The 21,772-nt window shown below is 34.0% G+C and overlaps 2 protein-coding genes and 1 long non-coding RNA gene across 3 annotated transcripts in view; 2 read left to right on the top strand and 1 right to left on the bottom strand.

Annotated features, from left to right (window-relative positions):
• The first annotated feature begins 5,542 nt into the window (after positions 1-5,542).
• On the top strand, positions 5,543-6,036 carry LOC142222134 (uncharacterized). The gene is made up of 2 exons (XR_012718263.1): positions 5,543-5,781; positions 5,839-6,036. It is a non-coding gene; the product is annotated as an uncharacterized LOC142222134 (long non-coding RNA).
• A 971-nt stretch (positions 6,037-7,007) lies between these two features.
• LOC142222129 (uncharacterized) lies at positions 7,008-9,804 on the top strand. Its single transcript, XM_075292095.1, has one exon. It carries the CDS (start codon positions 7,425-7,427, stop codon positions 8,760-8,762), a length of 1,338 nt encoding a protein of 445 aa, XP_075148210.1. The 5' UTR covers positions 7,008-7,424; the 3' UTR covers positions 8,763-9,804.
• A 6,040-nt stretch (positions 9,805-15,844) lies between these two features.
• Positions 15,845-21,772, bottom strand: part of rin (ras GTPase-activating protein-binding protein 2) — an 11,677-nt gene continuing 5,749 nt past the window's right edge. The window contains exons 2-4 of the mRNA XM_075292094.1: positions 18,520-20,486; positions 17,617-17,867; positions 15,845-17,557 (exon numbers count right to left, since the gene is read on the bottom strand). Coding sequence (XP_075148209.1) covers positions 17,156-17,557; positions 17,617-17,867; positions 18,520-20,293 — 2,427 coding nt within the window. The 5' untranslated portion in view covers positions 20,294-20,486 and the 3' untranslated portion in view covers positions 15,845-17,155. The remainder of the gene's footprint in view (positions 17,558-17,616; positions 17,868-18,519; positions 20,487-21,772) is intronic.

Here is a 21,772-nt window from a genome sequence, read left to right as displayed (position 1 = left end):
ATCGGTTAATAAGTAAGGGTTTTATGGCCAAATTTAGAAAAATCGGGCGGTACATATATATGGGAGCTATAGCTAAATCTGAACCGATTTTGATGATTTTTTGCACATATAGTTAGTGCTATAGAAGATTATATTTAGCCAACTTTGAGTAAGATCGGTTGATAAATAAAGGTTTTGTGGCCAAATTTGGGAAAATCGGGCGATACATATATATGAGAGCTATATCTAAATCTGAACCGATTTGGATGAAATTTTGCAGACTTGAAGAGCGATGGAAAAGATTACCTTTTGCCAAATTTGGTGACGATCCGTTTGAAAAAACGCGCAACGTGACCCTATTTGTCGAAATCGGGCGATACATATATATGGGAGGTATATCTAAATTTGATCCGATTTCTTCCAAATTCAATAGCGTTCGTCCTTGTGCCCAAAAAACTCCCTGTACCAAATTTCATCAAAATCGGTTAATAATTGCGACCGGAATCCTGTGAACAACAAATACATGGACAGACGGACGGACGGACGGACACCAAGCGCTAGATCGACTCAGGAGGTGATTCTGAGTCGATCGGTATATATTTTATGGGGTCTAAAATCAATATTTCTGGTAGGCACATTTTTTGGCCGATGAAACTTATTATACCCTGACCACTATGTGATTTAGGGTATAAAAAGGCATACAATTATGCATATTTGCTGCAAATTTTATTATAACTTGCTGCAAATTTTATTATAACCAAAAGCAAATTTTCACAAAGTTTGTATTCCTTAAAATGAATTATTAAAGAAAAGTAATTGTGAAAAAATTACTATTTTAGCAGCTAAACTCGATCTTAATACCCACCTTAACTTTTTAAAATTCAATTCACAAAAGTTCTATAATACATCTTCGGAAGGATTTTTTTTTTTTAGTAGAGCATTTAATTTTCGATTTTGTGGTGGAAGGTGGTATGTTAGAATTTATAATATATTTTTGGTGCTTTTTGGCCTTGGGGAGTTGGCAACACTGATGTCAACAACTAAAATTCAGTGTTGCCGGGGCAAATTTTCGGTTTACCCTACAAGGCAAAAAAAGTTCCCTAATTTTGCCTACATTTTCAAAAAGTGTTCCCATATTGCACGGCATAGTGTTTTATGCTATATTCCCGGGTCTGACGTATGCGGAAGGCGTTTTTTGATTTTGGAGCGCCTTTTTTGAAACAGTTTCAGAAAATTGCCTTTATTAGGGCTGTTTTCTTTTAGCACTGGATACCCTAAGCCCTGAAGGGCTAAAAGAAAACAGAGTACTCGTTTATCCAGGACATCTCAAAAAATATGCAACACTGTCATCAGCTGTTTAAAAACAATCACAGAAAAGAAGTGAAATCTTGCATTTTTAATGTATGAAATGCTCAAATAGTAATAAATATTTACTGCTGCGATTATTTATGACACTGTACCACTTTGAATTCATGTTATTCGATAAATTAGTCACAATAAATTGCTAAAGAAGCGTCACTTTATCAAAATACAATCTGGCAACATCGGCGCGACTTGCACTGGTGAGTTGTTCTGGATAGAACACCAGTGCAACGATGTTCTGGATAGTCCATACAAATGTTGCATCCAGTGCTAAAAGAAAACAGTCCTATTGATTAGCTCTGCATTAGGGCTGTCACCCGCAATAAATCCCGTCCCGAAATCCCAGGATTTTCGGGGCGGGATTAAACCCGAATCCCCGGAGTTTTTTTTTATTTTGAATCCCGGTATTTTTCGGGATCCCGAAAAACTAATTCCAATTTGTTTAATTGGTGGCTTTTTAGCATTATTTATTAATAAATTGGAGTCTTCATTCAGTGCAAACTCGCGTTTATTTGATAAAAATTTGTATGCCTTTATATTTTTAACAAGTTACTTAAAACGATGAAGTACCTAATCTAATCAAAGTCCTTAAAATGTGTTGCCGAGTAAGATAGCGATATGAAATTGGGTTTTAATTTTATTCGTTAAGTATAATAGCAATTTGTAATTGGTTTTTAATTAACTCTTATGTTCTTTTGTTATTTTTTTTTTTTTTGTTAATAAAATTGAATTACAAAAATTTTTTGGCGCTGTAAATTATCCCTGCCAGCATTTCAAAGTTCCATTTCATCCTCATCGCTACCACAGACTCGTAAATGTCACCAAAACCATCGCGAACTGTGATGGGGAAAGCATATCAAAAAGCTCAAAATGTAAATGAAAGTATTTTGCCATCAGTACTGTTAGAAGAGCCATTTTATTTTTTGTGAAACGCCAAGCGCAACCAGCTTGTTATATTTTATTTAAATAAAAACGAAAATAAAGTTCTGAAAACTAGATATTACGCTTAAAATTGTGAAAGGTATATGGTGTACAATTTTCGACTTTCCTAATAAAGGGTGATTTGTTAAGAGCTTGATAACTTTTTTTTAAAAAAAAACGCATAAAATTTGCAAAATCTCATCGGTTCTTTATTTGAAACGTTAGATTGGTCCATGACATTTACTTTTTGAAGATAATTTCATTTAAATGTTGACCGCGGCTGCGTCTTAGGTGGTCCATTCGGAAAGTCCAATTTTGGGCAACTTTTTCGAGCATTTCGGCCGGAATAGCCCGAATTTCTTCGGAAATGTTGTCTTCCAAAGCTGGAATAGTTGCTGGCTTATTTCTGTAGACTTTAGACTTGACGTAGCCCCACAAAAAATAGTCTAAAGGCGTCAAATCGCATGATCTTGGTGGCCAACTTACCGGTCCATTTCTTGAGATGAATTGTTCTCCGAAGTTTTCCCTCAAAATGGCCATAGAATCGCGAGCTGTGTGGCATGTAGCGCCATCTTGTTGAAACCACATGTCAACCAAGTTCAGTTCTTCCATTTTTGGCAACAAAAAGTTTGTTAGCATCGAACGATAGCGATCGCCATTCACCGTAACGTTGCGTCCAACAGCATCTTTGAAAAAATACGGTCCAATGATTCCACCAGCGTACAAACCACACCAAACAGTGCATTTTTCGGGATGCATGGGCAGTTCTTGAACGGCTTCTGGTTGCTCTTCACTCCAAATGCGGCAATTTTGCTTATTTACGTAGCCATTCAACCAGAAATGAGCCTCATCGCTGAACAAAATTTGTCGATAAACACATTTCGAACCGAACACTGATTTTGGTAATAAAATTCAATGATTTGCAAGCGTTGCTCGTTAGTAAGTCTATTCATGATGAAATGTCAAAGCATACTGAGCATCTTTCTCTTTGACACCATGTCTGAAATCCCACGTGATCTGTCAAATACTAATGCATGAAAATCCTAACCTCAAAAGAATCACCCTTTAGAATAAAGTGATCGTTTTTTAAATATTTTTCCAGGCACGCTGTCTCCATCGAAAATAAACAAACTGGCTGATAGACGCTGCAATATGTAACTTGCTACTTAAAACCCAACATCATTCTTTTATTAATGCAAAAAATTATGTTAACAGCATTTTTCTGTATGTCGAACGAGCTCTATCGATCGACTGAAATGGAAACAAACAGCTGAATTTATACCAAAAATCAGCTGTTTCTATGCATATTAGTCGATCGATAGAGCTCGCTCGACATACAGAAACAGGCTGTAAATGTGATGAGATAAACCGAAAAATGTTATATTTGTAAGAAGTTATAAACGTTTTATCAAATCAATAAACATCTACACAATCGTGTTTTACTTGACCACAACGATTCTTCTACAATTACCTTAAAATGCACTTTTTCTGATAGTATGCAGGGGTTCTTATTGGCGTCCTTCGAAATTGATCTAAATAGGCACCTAATAATTGCGCTGATGAGAAACTTTTTCGTAGTAACTTGGCGTGGTACAACTTCTCAATAGTGACTGCGCTTTTCCGACGAGTTTTTGATGTCGTATATGATTGTTTTCGACGTAGTGGGGATTCTCAGAAGCGCCCCCAAATTCAAAAAATGTTGGCAGGGTTGTTATTGCATAAATTATTTAAAGAATCCCGAAAATTTCGGGATCCCGAAAAAAATCCCGGGATACTATATTTTGAAATCCCGAATCCCGGGATTTATAAAAATCGATCCCGAATGACAGCCCTACTCTGCACCAGAGTCAGAGAATGTTTAGGGGCCTCAAGTCAGCGTTGTAAATTGACTTGCACGTTTATACAAATACAACAAACAGCTCAGAACTATGTCAGTGCAGCATTCTACGATTTCAATTTGCGACTGTTACACCACATTACGTTTACGATAGAATAACCAAAGTTTATTTAAATAATCGTATATGGTGTACAATTTTCGACTTTCCAAATAGAATAAAGTGATCGTTTTTTAAATATTTTTCCAGGCACGCTGTCTCCATCGAAAATAAACAAACTGGCTGATAGACGCTGCAATATGTAACTTGCTACTTAAAACCCAACATCATTCTTTTATTAATGCAAAAAATTATGTTAACAGCATTTTTCTGTATGTCGAACGAGCTCTATCGATCGACTGAAATGGAAACAAACAGCTGAATTTATACCAAAAATCAGCTGTTTCTATGCATATTAGTCGATCGATAGAGCTCGCTCGACATACAGAAACAGGCTGTAAATGTGATGAGATAAACCGAAAAATGTTATAAAGGGTGATTTGTTAAGAGCTTGATAACTTTTTTTTTAAAAAAACGCATAAAATTTGCAAAATCTCATCGGTTCTTTATTTGAAACGTTAGATTGGTCCATGACATTTACTTTTTGAAGATAATTTCATTTAAATGTTGACCGCGGCTGCGTCTTAGGTGGTCCATTCGGAAAGTCCAATTTTGGGCAACTTTTTCGAGCATTTCGGCCGGAATAGCCCGAATTTCTTCGGAAATGTTGTCTTCCAAAGCTGGAATAGTTGCTGGCTTATTTCTGTAGACTTGAGACTTGACGTAGCCCCACAAAAAATAGTCTAAAGGCGTCAAATCGCATGATCTTGGTGGCCAACTTACCGGTCCATTTCTTGAGATGAATTGTTCTCCGAAGTTTTCCCTCAAAATGGCCATAGAATCGCGAGCTGTGTGGCATGTAGCGCCATCTTGTTGAAACCACATGTCAACCAAGTTCAGTTCTTCCATTTTTGGCAACAAAAAGTTTGTTAGCATCGAACGATAGCGATCGCCATTCACCGTAACGTTGCGTCCAACAGCATCTTTGAAAAAATACGGTCCAATGATTCCACCAGCGTACAAACCACACCAAACAGTGCTTCTGGTTGCTCTTCACTCCAAATGCGGCAATTTTGCTTATTTACGTAGCCATTCAACCAGAAATGAGCCTCATCGCTGAACAAAATTTGTCGATAAAAAAGCGGATTTTCTGCCACTGATTTTGGTAATAAAATTCAATGATTTGCAAGCGTTGCTCGTTAGTAAGTCTATTCATGATGAAATGTCAAAGCATACTGAGCATCTTTCTCTTTGACACCATGTCTGAAATCCCACGTGATCTGTCAAATACTAATGCATGAAAATCCTAACCTCAAAAGAATCACCCTTTATTTGTAAGAAATTACCCTGCCAGCATTTCAAAGTTCCATTTCAACCTCATCGTTACCACAGACTCGTAAATGTCACTTCAACCATCATGAAAAGGTACATCAAAAAGTACATGCAAGTAATTTGCCATCCCTACTGTTAAAAAAGCCATTTTTTTTTGTGAAACGCCAAGCGCAACCAGCTTGTTATATTTTAATTAAATAAAAACGAAAATAAAGTTCTGAAAACATAGATTATACGCTTAAAATTGTGAAAGGTATATTGGTGAACAATTTGGTGATTTTCCAAATGGAATAAAGTGATTGTTTTTCAGATATTTTACAGACACGCTGCCTCCATGGAATAAAAACACTGGTTGATAGACGCAGCAACATGTAACTCGCTACTTGTAACTCAACATCATCATTAATGCCAAAAATTATGTTAAATGTAATGTGATAGTGGTATAAATGTTATATTTTTAAGAATTTGTAAATGTTTAATCAAATTAATAAATATCTAAACAAACGTGTTTTACTCGACCACAATGATTCTTTTACAACTATCTTAAAATGCACTTTTTCTGATTGTTTGGAGGGTCCCTTATTGGCGTCGTTCTAAATTGATCTATAAAGGCACCTAATAATTGCACTCATGCGAAACATTTTTGTAGTAACTTGGCGTGGTACAACTTCTCAATAGTGACGGCGCTTTTCCGACGAGTTTTTGATGTCGTATATGATTGTTTTCGACGTAGTGGGGATTCTCAAAAGAGTCCCCAAATTCAAAAAATGTTGGCAGGGTATAAACGTTTTATCAAATCAATAAACATCTACACAATCGTGTTTTACTTGACCACAACGATTCTTCTACAATTACCTTAAAATGCACTTTTTCTGATAGTATGCAGGGGTTCTTATTGGCGTCCTTCGAAATTGATCTAAATAGGCACCTAATAATTGCACTGATGAGAAACTTTTTCGTAGTAACTTGGCGTGGTACAACTTCTCAATAGTGACGGCGCTTTTCCGACGAGTTTTTGATGTCGTATATGATTGTTTTCGACGTAGTGGGGATTCTCAGAAGCGCCCCCAAATTCAAAAAATGTTGGCAGGGTTGTTATTGCATAAATTATGTAAAGAATCCCGAAAATTTCGGGATCCCGAAAAAAATCCCGGGATACTATATTTTGAAATCCCGAATCCCGGGATTTATAAAAATCGATCCCGAATGACAGCCCTACTCTGCACCAGAGTCAGAGAATGTTTAGGGGCCTCAAGTCAGCGTTGTAAATTGACTTGCACGTTTATACAAATACAACAAACAGCTCAGAACTATGTCAGTGCAGCATTCTACGATTTCAATTTGCGACTGTTACACCACATTACGTTTACGATAGAATAACCAAAGTTTATTTAAATAATCGATATATGTTTGTTCGGAATTAACCAATTCAGACAATAAGTGCTATAAATTAAAAAAATAAATATATATGCATATACATAATGCAGATTGTATTAAGCTCAATTTAAACTTTTAAATCGTTGTATTTTTCAAAAACAAAAAATTGTCATTTTGAAAGAATGCATCATGGATAAAATAGGAATATGTTTGAATCTACTGACTTCGTTAAGTTTACAATTTCAGTGGCATTCAAGGTTTTGCAATAGTATATTTATTGCCGGATTTAATATTTTTATTTGTATTTAAATATGTATGTACATATGTATTTAGCGTTTCCTTATCCTGTATCCTTGCCGGCATTTAGTGGACGATGCAATACGACAAAACCCGAGGCGAGCGATAAATTCTCGGAAAACACTGCGACAATCGATTAATAATCGATTGGTCTTGCAAGTGACAACCAAACCTTACAAAAAACGTTTTTCAGAGACGAAGACCAAATACCAAACAGATGAAATGGAAGTTAATTTAGAAAGAATTGCTGCTGCAATAGCCAGTGAAGCGAGGTCTCAGGATGCTAAAGCTAAATCCAGTGGGGCGGAGACACAAATGCCAACAGCTACTGGGAATCAAGACAATGTAACAACAACGTCTTCCAAAGCCCTTAAGCGGTGCTTGAGTGTTCCCATACCTCGTTCACAACCTACATCCAGGGAAGTATCACCTGCACCAGTTTTTAATATATTTGCCCCACGCGGTCGCAGGTATTCTGCAAGTTATAGTCCAGCAAGAGGTATTGCAACAGTAGCTGGGTCATCTGGAAATAATGGAACAAATACTGGGCAATCGTCAAGGTGTGTGACACCACGCATTTCACAGCTCAGACAAGAAGAATGTGTAGATGGTTTGAACTCTAGGGAAGTAAATCATGAGCGCGAGGTACACAGTGCCATACAGATATCACAGAGTTGGGAAGACTTGTCATTAGTTGCTGAAAACTGGTCGTGCAAGTCATCTGAAGAGCTTTCAAACCCATTACAAGTTGTTGTCGCTGGGAGCTTAAGTGGCAATTGCAACGCCGGCTGCTCAAGCCCCAGTCCAACAAACAACCGTGCCAACTTACGTCTTCCATATGGCTTATCGCCATCTCCAACACGCCGAAGTACCACATTTGCCACACGCCGTTCTATGTCTCCTATAGCTATACGACCATCTCAGTTAGGTCCTGTTAAGAGAAAGTTTGAGCTCGATGAAACAACTCCAACATCAAGCACATGGAATTCATTGTATTCCCAACCTCCAAGCAAGAAAATGTTTTGTGAAAGCCGAGGATCTTCACCCATTTGTCAATCCCCATCAGGTTCTGTATGTCCAAGCCCTGACTCCGGAACTGGCACTTACGATGGTCGCATAACACCAAAGTTGTTAATATCAAAATTATATACCCACAATGCCACTAGTATGAACACAAACAATGCAAATTCCTCAGCATGCTCGTCACCTATGTCTGCTTCATCCTACAGTGGCGATGTTATAGACACGGCATCGGCGGCGTCAACACATTTGTGCTCCTCCTCTTCATCATCGAACTCATCGTCGTCGTTAGCTAACTCAACAGCATCAAATAATAGTGAGCCCATGTCCTTGAGTAGCTTAGATGAAGGAATTTCACTTAATGACAAAATTTTAGGAGAAGCACCAATGTCGACATCGACCTTAATACCTGCAGTTATACAGGATGAATCGACATTGATGGACATAATAAAACCAACCCATGCAACAGCAATTGATGAGTGCACCAATATGGTTGTAGAAAATACAGGTGTTGGCTCTGCTATGGATGATAAAATGTAAGGTGTTTTATTATACTCCGTTTAGCAAGTCAAAGCAAAAGGAAATCAAGCATTAGTGTTTAGTTAGAATTTATTAAGAAATTAAGACTATGTGTTTCGAAAACGAACGGATACTGATTGTTGTTAGGATTTTCGTAAAACTATATAAACGAAAACCTTATCAATATCTAATGGTAGGTTATTTTCGAAGAATCCTAATAGGGACCAGAATCCTAAAGTACATATGTTGAAATATATGCTTAAATTAAATTGATTAGACTTAAAGAAACAGAGGGTAGAAGTCGCTATTTAAAAATGTAAAAGCACACAATTATGTAAGTTATTGCTTTAAACAATTCTACTATTTAATTGAGTAGTCCTAATATAGCGTTATTCAATGCAAATGTTTTGAACACAAAATGGGTATCCCTGATGTAAAATTAAAAACGCCAGAGATACATTTGTATGTGTATTCTGTGTGGTCATAACTATACAGAAGAGTAACAATCAACTGCATTTGGTAAAAACAAAAACACTCTCGTTCTCTGGTATTTAAAAAATATAAATACGATATTTATAGTCATATATCAAAAACCAATCATAATTCATATTGATATTTATTTTGTTTAAATTTATACACTTCTGGTGTAAAAATCGTATGTATTATCAAAACCAATGCCCTCTACATACACCCATATGTCCGAAATTATTTTTGTTGTGAAAGGTATCCTTTTTTGTTGTAGAAAAATATTTCAATGTGTATGGGTTTTATACTTATCTAAGATAGAAAAAACCATTTTTGTTTATTATATGTTTTTTTTATGTACTGAAAAAGTTTTAAAAATTTCCCGTGATTTATTTGTACTATACGTATTACTTATAACCAACCCCAAAATCCCCTACGCGCTTTACTAAAGTTATTAAGTTTATATTTAGGACTTTAATTAGTAATTTAGAAATTATTTTGCTTACTTGTAAACAACCACAAAATAAATTTTGTCAAGTGTAAAACAATTATTAAACAATGAATTTTGCTTGAAAATAAAAACAAGTAATTAAAAAAATATAGTTGTGTTTTGAAATCTTATAGGAATAGTGCACAAAAAAGAAGTAAACGGCGCTAGACTACGACAGGACAAAGCTCATATATTCACCGATTCAAGGATGTGAAATAAAGTTATTTATTCGATTGAAATTTGTCTATGCCATTGGAAAGCAAATACCTCTCTTCTCCATGTAGGTAAATAAGAGAACATTTTTCACCACAGTAACTTATTTTGAGCCTACTTTATTATTTTAAAACCCTTAGCAAATAGCTTAAATTAACAGTTAATAATTCTTCCAGTTCTCTAGATAGCCCAAACTCAAAAAATGTTGTTATTCATAGCACAAAAAGGTCTGCCAAAAGAACAGTTTTTGTTTGCTGACAAAGAGAAAGCAGTCAATATAGTTGTGTCAACCAACATCTTATTATTATTATTTGAAGTATATATATAGTATATACGGCCGTAAGTTCGGCCAGGCCGAAGCTTATGTACCCTCCACCATGGATTGCGTAGAAACTTCTACTGAAAACTGTCATCCACAATCGAATTACTTGGGTTGCGGTAACACTTGCCGAAGGCAAGGTAACTCAAAACTTCCTAACACCGTCTTCTAAATTACAAGGTAGTCCATACGGCCGATTAAATACGTATATAATTAAGTTTAAAGTTTCTATAATTTTGGTAGATTATTTTTGGCTCGAGTGGCAACCATGAATATGAACCGATATGGACCAATTTTTGTGTGATTGGGGATCGGCTATATATAACAATATTAGCGGCCTTATACTAATACCACGTTGTAAATTTCAACCGGATCGGATGAATTTTGCTCCTCCAAGAGGCTCCGGAGATCAAATCTGGGGAACGGTTTATATGGGGGCTATATATAATTATGGACCGATATGGACCAATTCTTGCGTGTTTGTTAGAGCCCACATTCTAACACCATGTTCCAAATTTCAACCGGATCGGATGAATTTTGCTCCTCCAAGAGGCTCCGCAAGCCAAATCGGGGGATCGGTTTATATGGGGGCTATATATAATTATGGACCGATGTGGACCAATTTTTGCATGGTTGTTAGAGACCATATACTAACACCATGTACCAAATTTCAGCCGGATCGGATGAAATTTGCTTCTCTTAGAGCGATCGCAAGCCAAATTTGGGGGTCCGTTTATATGGGGGTGAGCGTGATTTCAACAGACGGACGAACGGACAAGCTCAGAATTTCACCACGACCCAGAATATATTTACTTTATGGGGTCTTAGAGCAATATTTCGATGTGTTACAAACGGAATGACAAAGTTAATATACCCCTATCCTATGGTGGAGGGTATAAAAATTGTTCATTGCTTAAATAGCAAACAAAACCTGCTGAATAGCAAACGTGATTGCTAAAAGTTTTTTACAAACATCTTTGCTGAAATAGCAGACAGTGTTAGTTGAAATAGCTGAACTTTTTTTTGCAATATGTATATACGACTGCTGCGGGCTTACTGCCACACTAATCCTCTTATCGGATAGAGCGGAGTGAATGTATATTTTATTCGGATCAGCAGAAAATTTCACCGAAGTAATGATTTTTCAGTATCTCTGCTATTTCGAAATAGCATATTGTTTGCTGTTTTAACAAAAACGGTGCTGCATTTTTGCCTGCTGAAAAACAGCAGTCAGTTCTTGCAGTAATTTACAGCAATCTTTTTTTTCTACAAGTGCACGCACTGGCAATCAGTAGTTTGCCAGATAAAATGTTTGCTAACCGTTGACTTTCATAAACATCCCAACAACAAAAAAAAAGAGTACCCAAAAAAAAATGAAAGTGTTCTTTTTTGCATCCAGAGGTGGTTGGCTCAGAAGCAATGAATATTACATGAACTTGTCATAGGGCAGAGGTAATCATTATAAATATTTAAATTTATTACGAAAACTACTTATTACAAAGGATTATATCACCTCAAAATATGTGAAAATTAAGTCAATTTCTAGAAGAGTGATTTCGGATGTACATTCAAAGTAAAAAATTAGGAAGAAATTCCAATTTGTTTTCGCTGGAATATGATACATTGGTAATAATTTATTTTTATGTATGGAGTGCAACATCCCGACAAATTGGGAATATGACGCCTTAAATAATTAGATTGGTGCTGTTATAAAAACTATCCTCATCTAATGGAAGTAGAACAAGATGTAAATGTTCCTGTTCCAGTTATGGTGTTCGCATACACACAAAAAAAAAAAATAATTCAATAACGAAATTAATTGATCCAATTAATTTTTTAATTGAAATGTCTTCAATCACAGAAATGATAGTATTAATTAAAAAATTAATTGATACTATTAATTTGTGTGATTGATTTTTGTTTCAATTAAAAACTTTGTTGAATCAATTAAACTTTTATATGAACATTTTTTAAAACTCAATTAAGTTTTTAATTAGAAAAATTTTCGTGAAATTTTTTTCTGTGTATATTACAAACCAAAATGTCTTTAACCGAATTTGATCAATTATTTGTACTTATGACGAAGATTCATTATTTTTCGTATTAACTTTGCGCTACAATCTGTATTTCGGAAAATCTTGACTCATCCCATGTTTCATAGCCCGAACAATATAAAATCAATTCATAATGTTCTTATACGATTATTGTTTTTTATTCGTTTTCTTTTTGAGATTTATTTTCATAGTGTATATTAAATTTAAATTTATATATAGTTTTAGTTTAAAGTAAATATTATTTAGAGTTTTCGAAATTATATCACAAATAAAAAGAAGAAATGATAATGCTTTCTGTTTTGCGTGGTTAAAAAAAAGAGATAAAAATTTTAGTACTATTTAAATATTTAAGTCTATCCAGATTTAAAATGAATTTTTCTCAAATCTAGAATGAAATCCGTTAGGCTTGAAAGAGTTTCACATTACAATTTATTATAACTTAAATTAACGTTCTTCATTTTTAGTTTTGAACTTTAAATTCTTGCATTTTTATTTCTTTTTTTTTTGTATATATATTTTTTTTTTCTTTTTTAAAAATGTTTTATTCTTTACCAACCTGCTGTTTTTTTTAGTTTAAAGTAGTTCTAAGTTTTAGTTTCTTTTTCGCTTTGTTGTTGAATTAAATAAAAAATATATATTAAAGTTGTAATTTATTATATGTTTCAAATTTTTATAGTATGTTCATTTTAATGTTTAGTCGATTTTCATTAGCTTAAGTTAAATTGTTTAATTTATATCTTCCTCTCTGATTTTTTAAATGAACTACATTATTGGGTGGTGGTAGCCTAATAGAAGACAATGCAGATTAACGGATTTATTGTTAAGAAAAGTTGGCCGATAGCTTCTACGTGAGAAATGTCTATATATATAACATTAATTCAATAACACAGTAAAAAATTAAAGAAGTGAATGACAAAAACTTAGTGTCGACTTTACTATTGCAAAGTTTACTAGCGATTGAGAAGTCAGGAAGTCGCATGTTCTGTTATCGCCTGATCTCAAGCCAATTTTCCAAAGTCAACGATGATTAATAGAAACAGCATTAAAATCGAGTTTCAGTGATCACAAAAAACGATGCCAGTTTTTAGGAAAATCCGTAATCAAAACACTATAAAGATAGAATTTAATATGTTATATTAGGTTTAAAAGTTGGTTTCTACGAACACCTACACCTACCCTTGGTATTGGGGGACCTGATAAACGCCTATATTTGTTTGTAGACTTAGTATATACGTTTTTTTAACATCATCGAATTTCTTTTTAAATCCATTTTAAAAAGCAGCCACCACCTTGTAAAAGTACAAGATTTGCAAGAAGTTTTTGTTGTTTTCTTGATATCTACATTAACTTAACTAGATTACGAGAATTCATACTTTTCATGTACTAAAGTGATCGTCCATATTTTAATAGTCATTATTTAATGACAGTCTCAATGGGAAACTTAAAGTAGGTGCAAAATATTGAGGCCTGTCAAACAAATTTCTGATGTTCATAGTCCTTTTCCTATCTGTTCTAAACATTTTTAAGTATATTTCCAGCTGCGCAGGGACATTAATTGTTATCTCAAATTAATATCAATTAATTTAATTATTTTTTGGCTAGTCTTTGGCCTTTAAATCGAATAGATTAGAAGCGTATTAGGCCACAAGATATCAATTGTAGACAATAGTAATGGATAAGACGAAAAAATGAGTATTTTGGCCAAACTTGACGTGTCTGAAGACAAAAAGGAACTATGTGGAATATGAGGATGATAGATCTAATGTTGATGCATGTAGATAAACCGACATCGCTAGACCGTCGTTGTATTCTTGAATTGTTCCCAGGTCTAAATTCGTTCAGTAATGCTCACGAGATTTCTATAAATTGTTTCACATGAATGCTTAAACGACTTTTTACTTCTATTTTAATGCCTGGTTCGAGGGAATTTCACCAATCGTAAAAACTAATCACAAAAAATCTTAAATGATAACAATTCTGGAAAAAGTCAGTTTATTTCTTATTTTATTATTTCTATATGAATAATAAGCCATTGAGAAACCGACCCTAAATGAGCATAAATGACCACTATATCTAACCTGACATATGATCAAATTTTTCTGTAGGTTATTTATACTAGAAATGTCTGTCTGAGGGAAATTATACTCGCGCTAACGATTGAAAGTTGCCATTTTAGGTAAGGACTCACTGTACCTACATAAACGAGAAATGTAAACACTGCACGAAAATCTCAATTGGACAAATGCACGATCACTCGAAGCATTAGCAATACCACGAATGACATTGGCGTAGCTGAGGGGTCCCCCCTCAAGACAATTGTAAGGCCCGCTGAATATTCGAGCATAGCAATAATGTTAACTACATATATTCGAAAGTCTTTACGTTTACCGATGATATAAATAAATTAATAACAAATTGATACACTCTTAGAACGGACAAAATCTAATATATGAAAGCTTACGTATCGAAATGAAATCCAGATATATAAAACTGAGAGTTCAGTATATTTAGAGGATAAATTAAATATGACCCCATATTAAATCCGTCAAAACTTATATTGAGGGTCTAAAAGATCTTCACGCGAATCCTATTTAAATCAAGATATTCAAAAAATTTTGAAGAATGTCATAAAAATCGGCTAAATTGGTTGATTAAATACATGTATAAATAAATAAATCGTATCTTTTTGCCTTTAAAAATTAATAAAAATTTCACGAAAATTGGATGATAATAGCTAATGATAATTCTAAACGATTTGAATCAATAAGGTCTGCATCTTTAGTGTATCGAGAATCCTTATGAATTTAAAATAGCTCCAGATTCTGATAAATAAAAGGCCGCAACTTCAAGATACTTCAGAATTTATATCGGCAGATGGCATCGAATAGAAACTGTGACTTCTAAAAGCTTTAAAGAGGATAGGTTTCAGGCAAATTGTGTTCTATACTCAGGCGAATTCATTCTCACAATGAAAAATTTTTAGATTGGATTTAGCTGTCATACGATTTTTTTTCCGATATGGACACAGTAAGCTCACAGCCCAATGGTTAATCGGTGACCACATCGATCAATATTCAGACATATATGTATAAGTATAACATACACTATACCAACACAGAATATATGTTTGCAACACTTTGAAGTCCAAGTAACAACATTATCAAACAAACATAGAATACATTGTTTTCCTTTTTGTCTAAAACAGGATATTTAAATATAGATAATGTATATACCTGGAGATCGAAAGTATAGACTGCACACTGAGTAAGATAATTAGCGTATTTGCTTTGATGTTGCTATATGGTTTCTAAATATATATAAAATATCGTTGTTCAGCCGTTATAAAAGAAAAGTTATTCAACTGCAGTTTCGAATGTTCAGCCAAGCCAAACAAAAAACCGTGGACTAAATTAGCAGTCGATCAAGAATAATATTAGCGAAAAACGTTTATTTAATATATCAGCATTTGGTGAACCTATGAAAAAACTCCCTTAGCAAATAAAGATGTTAGCATTACTCCCAGAAACATTGTTTTTCATCATAAAAATATATGACAAAATGATTTTTAATTACATCATATTTTTGTGTATTTGTTTGTATTTTTTTCTTTCTTTAAAAGTAAAAAATAAAGATTTATTATAAATTAAAAATGTTATTATTAAATAAAAATAATTTCATTTCAATATCATATTTAAAAAAAACGACAAATTAAAACGTACGGGGGTTTTCTGCTAAATTTTGTTTTATATATAAATGAGAGCTTGTTTGAAACGGTATTTGTAGTGTTTATTAAAAAAAATAAAGTAGAGAAATGAATAAAGAGGAGGACAATAAATTTGTAATTTAGTTTTGTTTAAGGCGCCGCCGTGTGTTCTCTCTCTTAAATAGCTTTAAAAAAGCCCTTAGTCTTTGATTTGTTGTATGAAATGTAATATGAAAAATATTGTAGTTAGAAAACAAAATAAGTTCAACAATAATTTAGAATTATTTAAACAAAAAAATATAAAATATTTTTTTCGATATTCCTTCATTTTTTTCTCGTTTTTTAATTACAAATTAAAAAAAATGATTTTGTGTGTTAGCATTACATGATTTCTTCTTTTTAAGGTTTAAAATGAATGGCGGAATGAAACGATAAACAGCAGTCCACAATTCGCAATATCCACATAACTATTTCAAGAACGAACTGTGAAACAACTTTTCCTACAAACATTACCAAATACTAAATAAAAGTTGAAAAAATTCGAGTTTCAAGTATAAATAAATACATGAGGAAGCAGGAATTTTATCGAATTTATATTTATATTGATATTGTGCCGAACTATGATTCCTCATTATTACTCAAAAATTTATATCTAAACTACAAGAGAATGGTAATTTTTTTCTTTTTATGTCTACCTTCTTCTTCTTGAATCAACAGATTTCGGGCTTAACAGCGAATAGAAAAGGCAGCGTGGACAGATTAAACGAAAAATACACAAGAAAAATACTTTGTATTGTAAATTTTAAATAAAATTCTTAAAACACTAGTATATATAAAAATATTTAAATAAAAAGGAACGCTAAAAGTTGCTTACGCGTACATCTTATAAAGATTACATTTAATAAAGAGCTGTACTGCCTGTTGCTGTTGTTAAAGAAGAATGAACATATCCTTAAAAGAACTTTTTCACTATGAGTTTTAATGAGGATGAGAAGGTGGAGGACCAGCTGTTGGTGACACAATTGTTGCATTTGGGGCATAACAATTCAGTGATCGAGCTGTCGTTGTGTTTGTGGCTGCTGTTGGTACTGCTGCAACTGATGGTGGTGGAGGGGCTTGTAATGATGGTGGTGGTGCTGGAGTTTGTGGATGATAGAAAAATATTAATGGTTAGCGTCTTACACTATAACTGTTGCCTTGTGTCTGTGAATTATTTCCGCCACGCATTTGTGAACCACTACCACCATTAGAAGTTCGATTATCGTTACGGTTAAAAGCACCACCCATACGAGTACCGGCACCGCCGCCACTCGACCCACCACGCGACATACTGTTGTTATTACCCACACTGTTACCACGCATCATACTACCACCTCCACTACCTGAGTTCGAGAGTGAACGCGATGGTGGCCCTCCACTAGACATATTACGCTGATTGTTGTTCATATTATTCATACCGCTTCCGCCGCCCATGTTTTGGCGTGGGGGCATGTCGTTGGTGCGAGCTCTGGGTTTTTTCTCCTCAACATTTAGTTTTTGTCCATCAGGTGAATTATCAGGGAAATAAAGCGGCTAAAAGTAATATTTTTTAAATGATCAGATTACAAAACCAAAGTATATATGTAACTTACACAATTGGCCAAACAGTTTTGGACTGCATCAGGGTCACTGTAGGTGATAAATCCATAATTAAGTGGATTCCTACCACCTGGGGGAATTTTACCACTACCCTTTGACAGAATTCGTAAATCCACAACAGATCCAAATTGACTGAAGAGATTTTTCAATTCTTCCTCGGAGGCATGATGAGGAATATTGCCAAGGAACAGTTGTTGGTTATCTCCAAATTGTTGGATATTACTGGAACGTCGCTGATCAAAGTCTGTATGATAGTAAAAAAAAAAAACAATTTTAGATATTTTAGTTATAACTTGTTTTAACACGTGCTTTGCATTGCCAAAGGAAACCTAAATAAGCTCGCATATATTATGTGACGGACCAAAAATAGTGGATCTAATGAAATACAGTCGAACAGGGTTATAACGAACTCCCAGGGAGCGTGAATATAAGCTCGTAAAAAAAATTGATATATTTATTTACGTGGGTATTTATTGACTTCAGTTTCCTAAATTGTTAAAGCCTTTGTTAGGCCAATTTAACGAATTTATATTTTCCATGCCACTAATATTTTGCACTTTAGTTAAATTTAAAATACTTTTACTATTCTGTTGATCTAATTTTGTTTTTTCTTATTAATAGACATCGATATTTCTAAAATTACGAAAAAATAGACTTTAAGATTCAACCCAACACGATTATCCTCATTCCTCCTTAATATTGACCTATTCATATAATGGGTCATATCTGAAAATATCAAAATAAGAAATTTTTGTTCTGGGACATATGTGGCGTTGTCAGAACTCTACATTTTTCAAATACTCGAGATCTTTAAAATGGGTCTAGTTCATTATTTTTTTGTTGTATTTTTGAACTATGCAGAACGAGTAAAATGCGACATTTTGTTAATATCTTACCTTTACTGAATCCTTTAGCATTTGACCTTTGTGGTAAAGGTCCAACACCGCTATTTTGACCGTTATTATTATCTTGGCGTACCGAAGAAATGTTATCGCTATTGCGATTTCCATATAACGATATTGATGGGGTAGAACTTGCTGATTGCGAATATGAACTTGAGCCCATATTAGAGTTGTTGGCATACATGCTATTACCCCCAATTGATTGTTGCTGTTGCTGCTGTATTTGCTGTTGTTGTTGCATAGCGGCATTAACAAAACTACTGGGGGAAGAAGATGAAGATTTCAAAAGATTGGCATATGTTTTGGGTTCGTTCTGTTGTTGTTTGGCTGCTTCGTATTTCTCTTGTTGTTGTTGTTCATTAATGGTCTTGAAATCTTCAACAATTGGCGCTGGTGTGGGAGGTGGTTCGAGAACTGTGCTAGGCGATGAAGAAATAGTCTGCCCACTGGCAACAACATTTGCAGTTGTATTTGGGCGGGATTGTTGTTCCAATGGTGCTTGCGGTGCTTGGGTAATGGTATTGTTGGAATTGACATTATCGTCGATTTCAGTAACATTCATGGTAGAGGATAGTGGTGTTTGTGTTTGTTGTTGCATGGTCTGCTGTTGAGCTGGTTGTTGAGAAGGTGTATTCGGCAATGGTTGTGGTTGGATAGGCGTTGGAATCTGAGCTTGAGGTGGATGTGTTTGCTGTTGAAGGATATGTGGTTGAATAACCGGTGATTGTTGATAGCTTGGCATGGTAGTGTTGCTAGACGTATTCTGAGGCAAGCCAGCAGTTGCAGCCGCGGCTACAGTTACAACACCAGCGACACCTACGGGAGTCTGTGCACCGAGAACAGTAGTACTGCCAACGGGAACTGCACCAGTTACCTGTGGAATTACAGGAGAGGTTGATTGATTGGCCATTTGTTGTTGTGGAGCAACGCTAGCTTGTGTCATACTAGAAATTATCTCATCGTGGGCTACTACACCATTGAGCTGGGTAACTCCACCACCGCTGGCATTGGCTTGTACGGGCTGTTGTTGTGTTGGAACAACCGAGGCATTGTTATTAGTGAAGTTTGCAGCAGGAATAGGTACTGCTGTTACTCCGGGAGGAGGTTGCAAGACAGTTATTGGGCGTCCTCCAGCCGTAGGCATAGAATAATAAACAGCTTGAGTTGGTTGCTGTGGCAATACTGCACCAGATGCGCCACCTGCAATAACCTGACCAGCTATTGGCTGCTGATCACTGCCGGTACTAACCACTTGACCCTGCTGATCGTTAGAGTTGGTTGTAACCGACTGCACTTGAGGTGGCAACTGTTGCTGCTCATGCTCTTCGTCGTTTTCAGAGCGAGATTCACCATCTACCTCCTCATCCGAATACATATCTTGATAACGGAAGATATCATTGTGTACGTAGTACTTTTTCGGCGATTGGGGAGCCAGAACAAAAGTCTGAGTGAAACGGCGCATTGGTTGGCCATCATTGGATAATTCACCGGTTACTTGGACAACAACACCATTTCCAAGAGTGGCTTGAGCATCGACCTGACTGATCTTCGCATGACAGTCGTGGAAGTTCAGCTGCTGGATGCGATTGTGAATATTTTTTTGACCAACGACAAGGGTCGATTCGCCATGTATAAAAGAAGAATTGTTATTGTAGAAACGATGCAAATGATTTGGTGCTTTATTCAACAACGTGTAGTACTGGCGGACAAATTCACGTCCTACTGATTGTGGTGATGGTTGTTGGGGTTGAGTTGCATCCATTACCATTTCGTTTTCTTCTTGCACGTTCACCAGATTTTTAATATGACAGTCTTAGAATGGGGTAAAAAGTTGCGTATTCTCGCCTTAAGGGAAGATGAGCTTAGAACTTGCAGAATGAGAACTACCACGCCACGCAAAGTATTTTTATTGTGATAATCTAGCTTGAGTTGGTCTCCGTCGATTATAAACAATTGGGATACTAAAATATTATAAAAAAATATTAAGTCAATGTGAAAAAACGTTTCTATTTTTTTTTTAATTTTCATGGTAAAATCGTATCTACAAAAATTTGCATTCAACACAATCAACATATTATTAAACTAACCAAAGCATGTTTGGTAATGATATTAAATCTTATGAAAATCGGATAAAATACACTTTTATTGCTAGTGATGGAAAGGCATGGGTGTTTGTACAGTTAAGCCTAACACAGTGAGTAATGTTGGCGTTCCCTAAAAAAATTTGGAACTATGGTATTTTCAACATTATATAGTATCCCAAAATTGTATGTTACTTTGCTTTGAATAAAATTAAAAATAAACAGCTTTATTTTGTTATACTACATATCAGTCATTCTGATTTGCCGAATTTATAACTAAATTAACAAATTCATACACCCTTAGAACGGAAGAAAAAGTTTAAAGTTTAATACATGTGAGCTCGCGAATCGAAATATAAAACTGAGGGAGCAGCATATGAGAGGATAAATTAAAAATCACCCGACGTTAACCGTCGCCAAAATTCCTATTTGCGTGTCTAAAAGATCATACAGCGAATTCCAGATAAATAAAAATACTCCAAACAATGTGAGAATGTCTTCATAGGGGCCATATAAAAACGGGCTTATATAAGTTGTATATACATTTTTATACCCTCCACCATATGATGGGGCGTATATTAAATTTATCATTCTGTCTGTAACACATCGAAATATTGGTCTAAGTCCCCATAAAGTATATATATATATATATATATATATATATATATATATATATATATATATATATATATATATATATATATATATATATATATATATATATATATATATATATATATATATATATATATATATATATATATATATATATATATATATATATATATATATATATATATATATATATATATATATATATATATATATATTTATATATATTTATATATATATTTATATATATATATATATATATATATATATATATATATATATATATATATATATATATATATATATATATATATATATATATATATATATATTTATATATATATATATATTTATATATATATATATATATATATATACATATATATATATATATATATATATATATATATATATATATATATATATATATATATATATATATATATATATATATATATTATATATATATATATATATATATATATATATATATATATATATATATATATATATATATATATATATATATATATATATTATATATATATATATAT

Source organism: Haematobia irritans, chromosome 1 (assembly GCF_050003625.1).
Source record: "Haematobia irritans isolate KBUSLIRL chromosome 1, ASM5000362v1, whole genome shotgun sequence".
Lineage (NCBI taxonomy): Eukaryota > Metazoa > Arthropoda > Insecta > Diptera > Muscidae > Haematobia > Haematobia irritans.
This window is presented reverse-complemented; position numbering and strand designations above follow the sequence as displayed.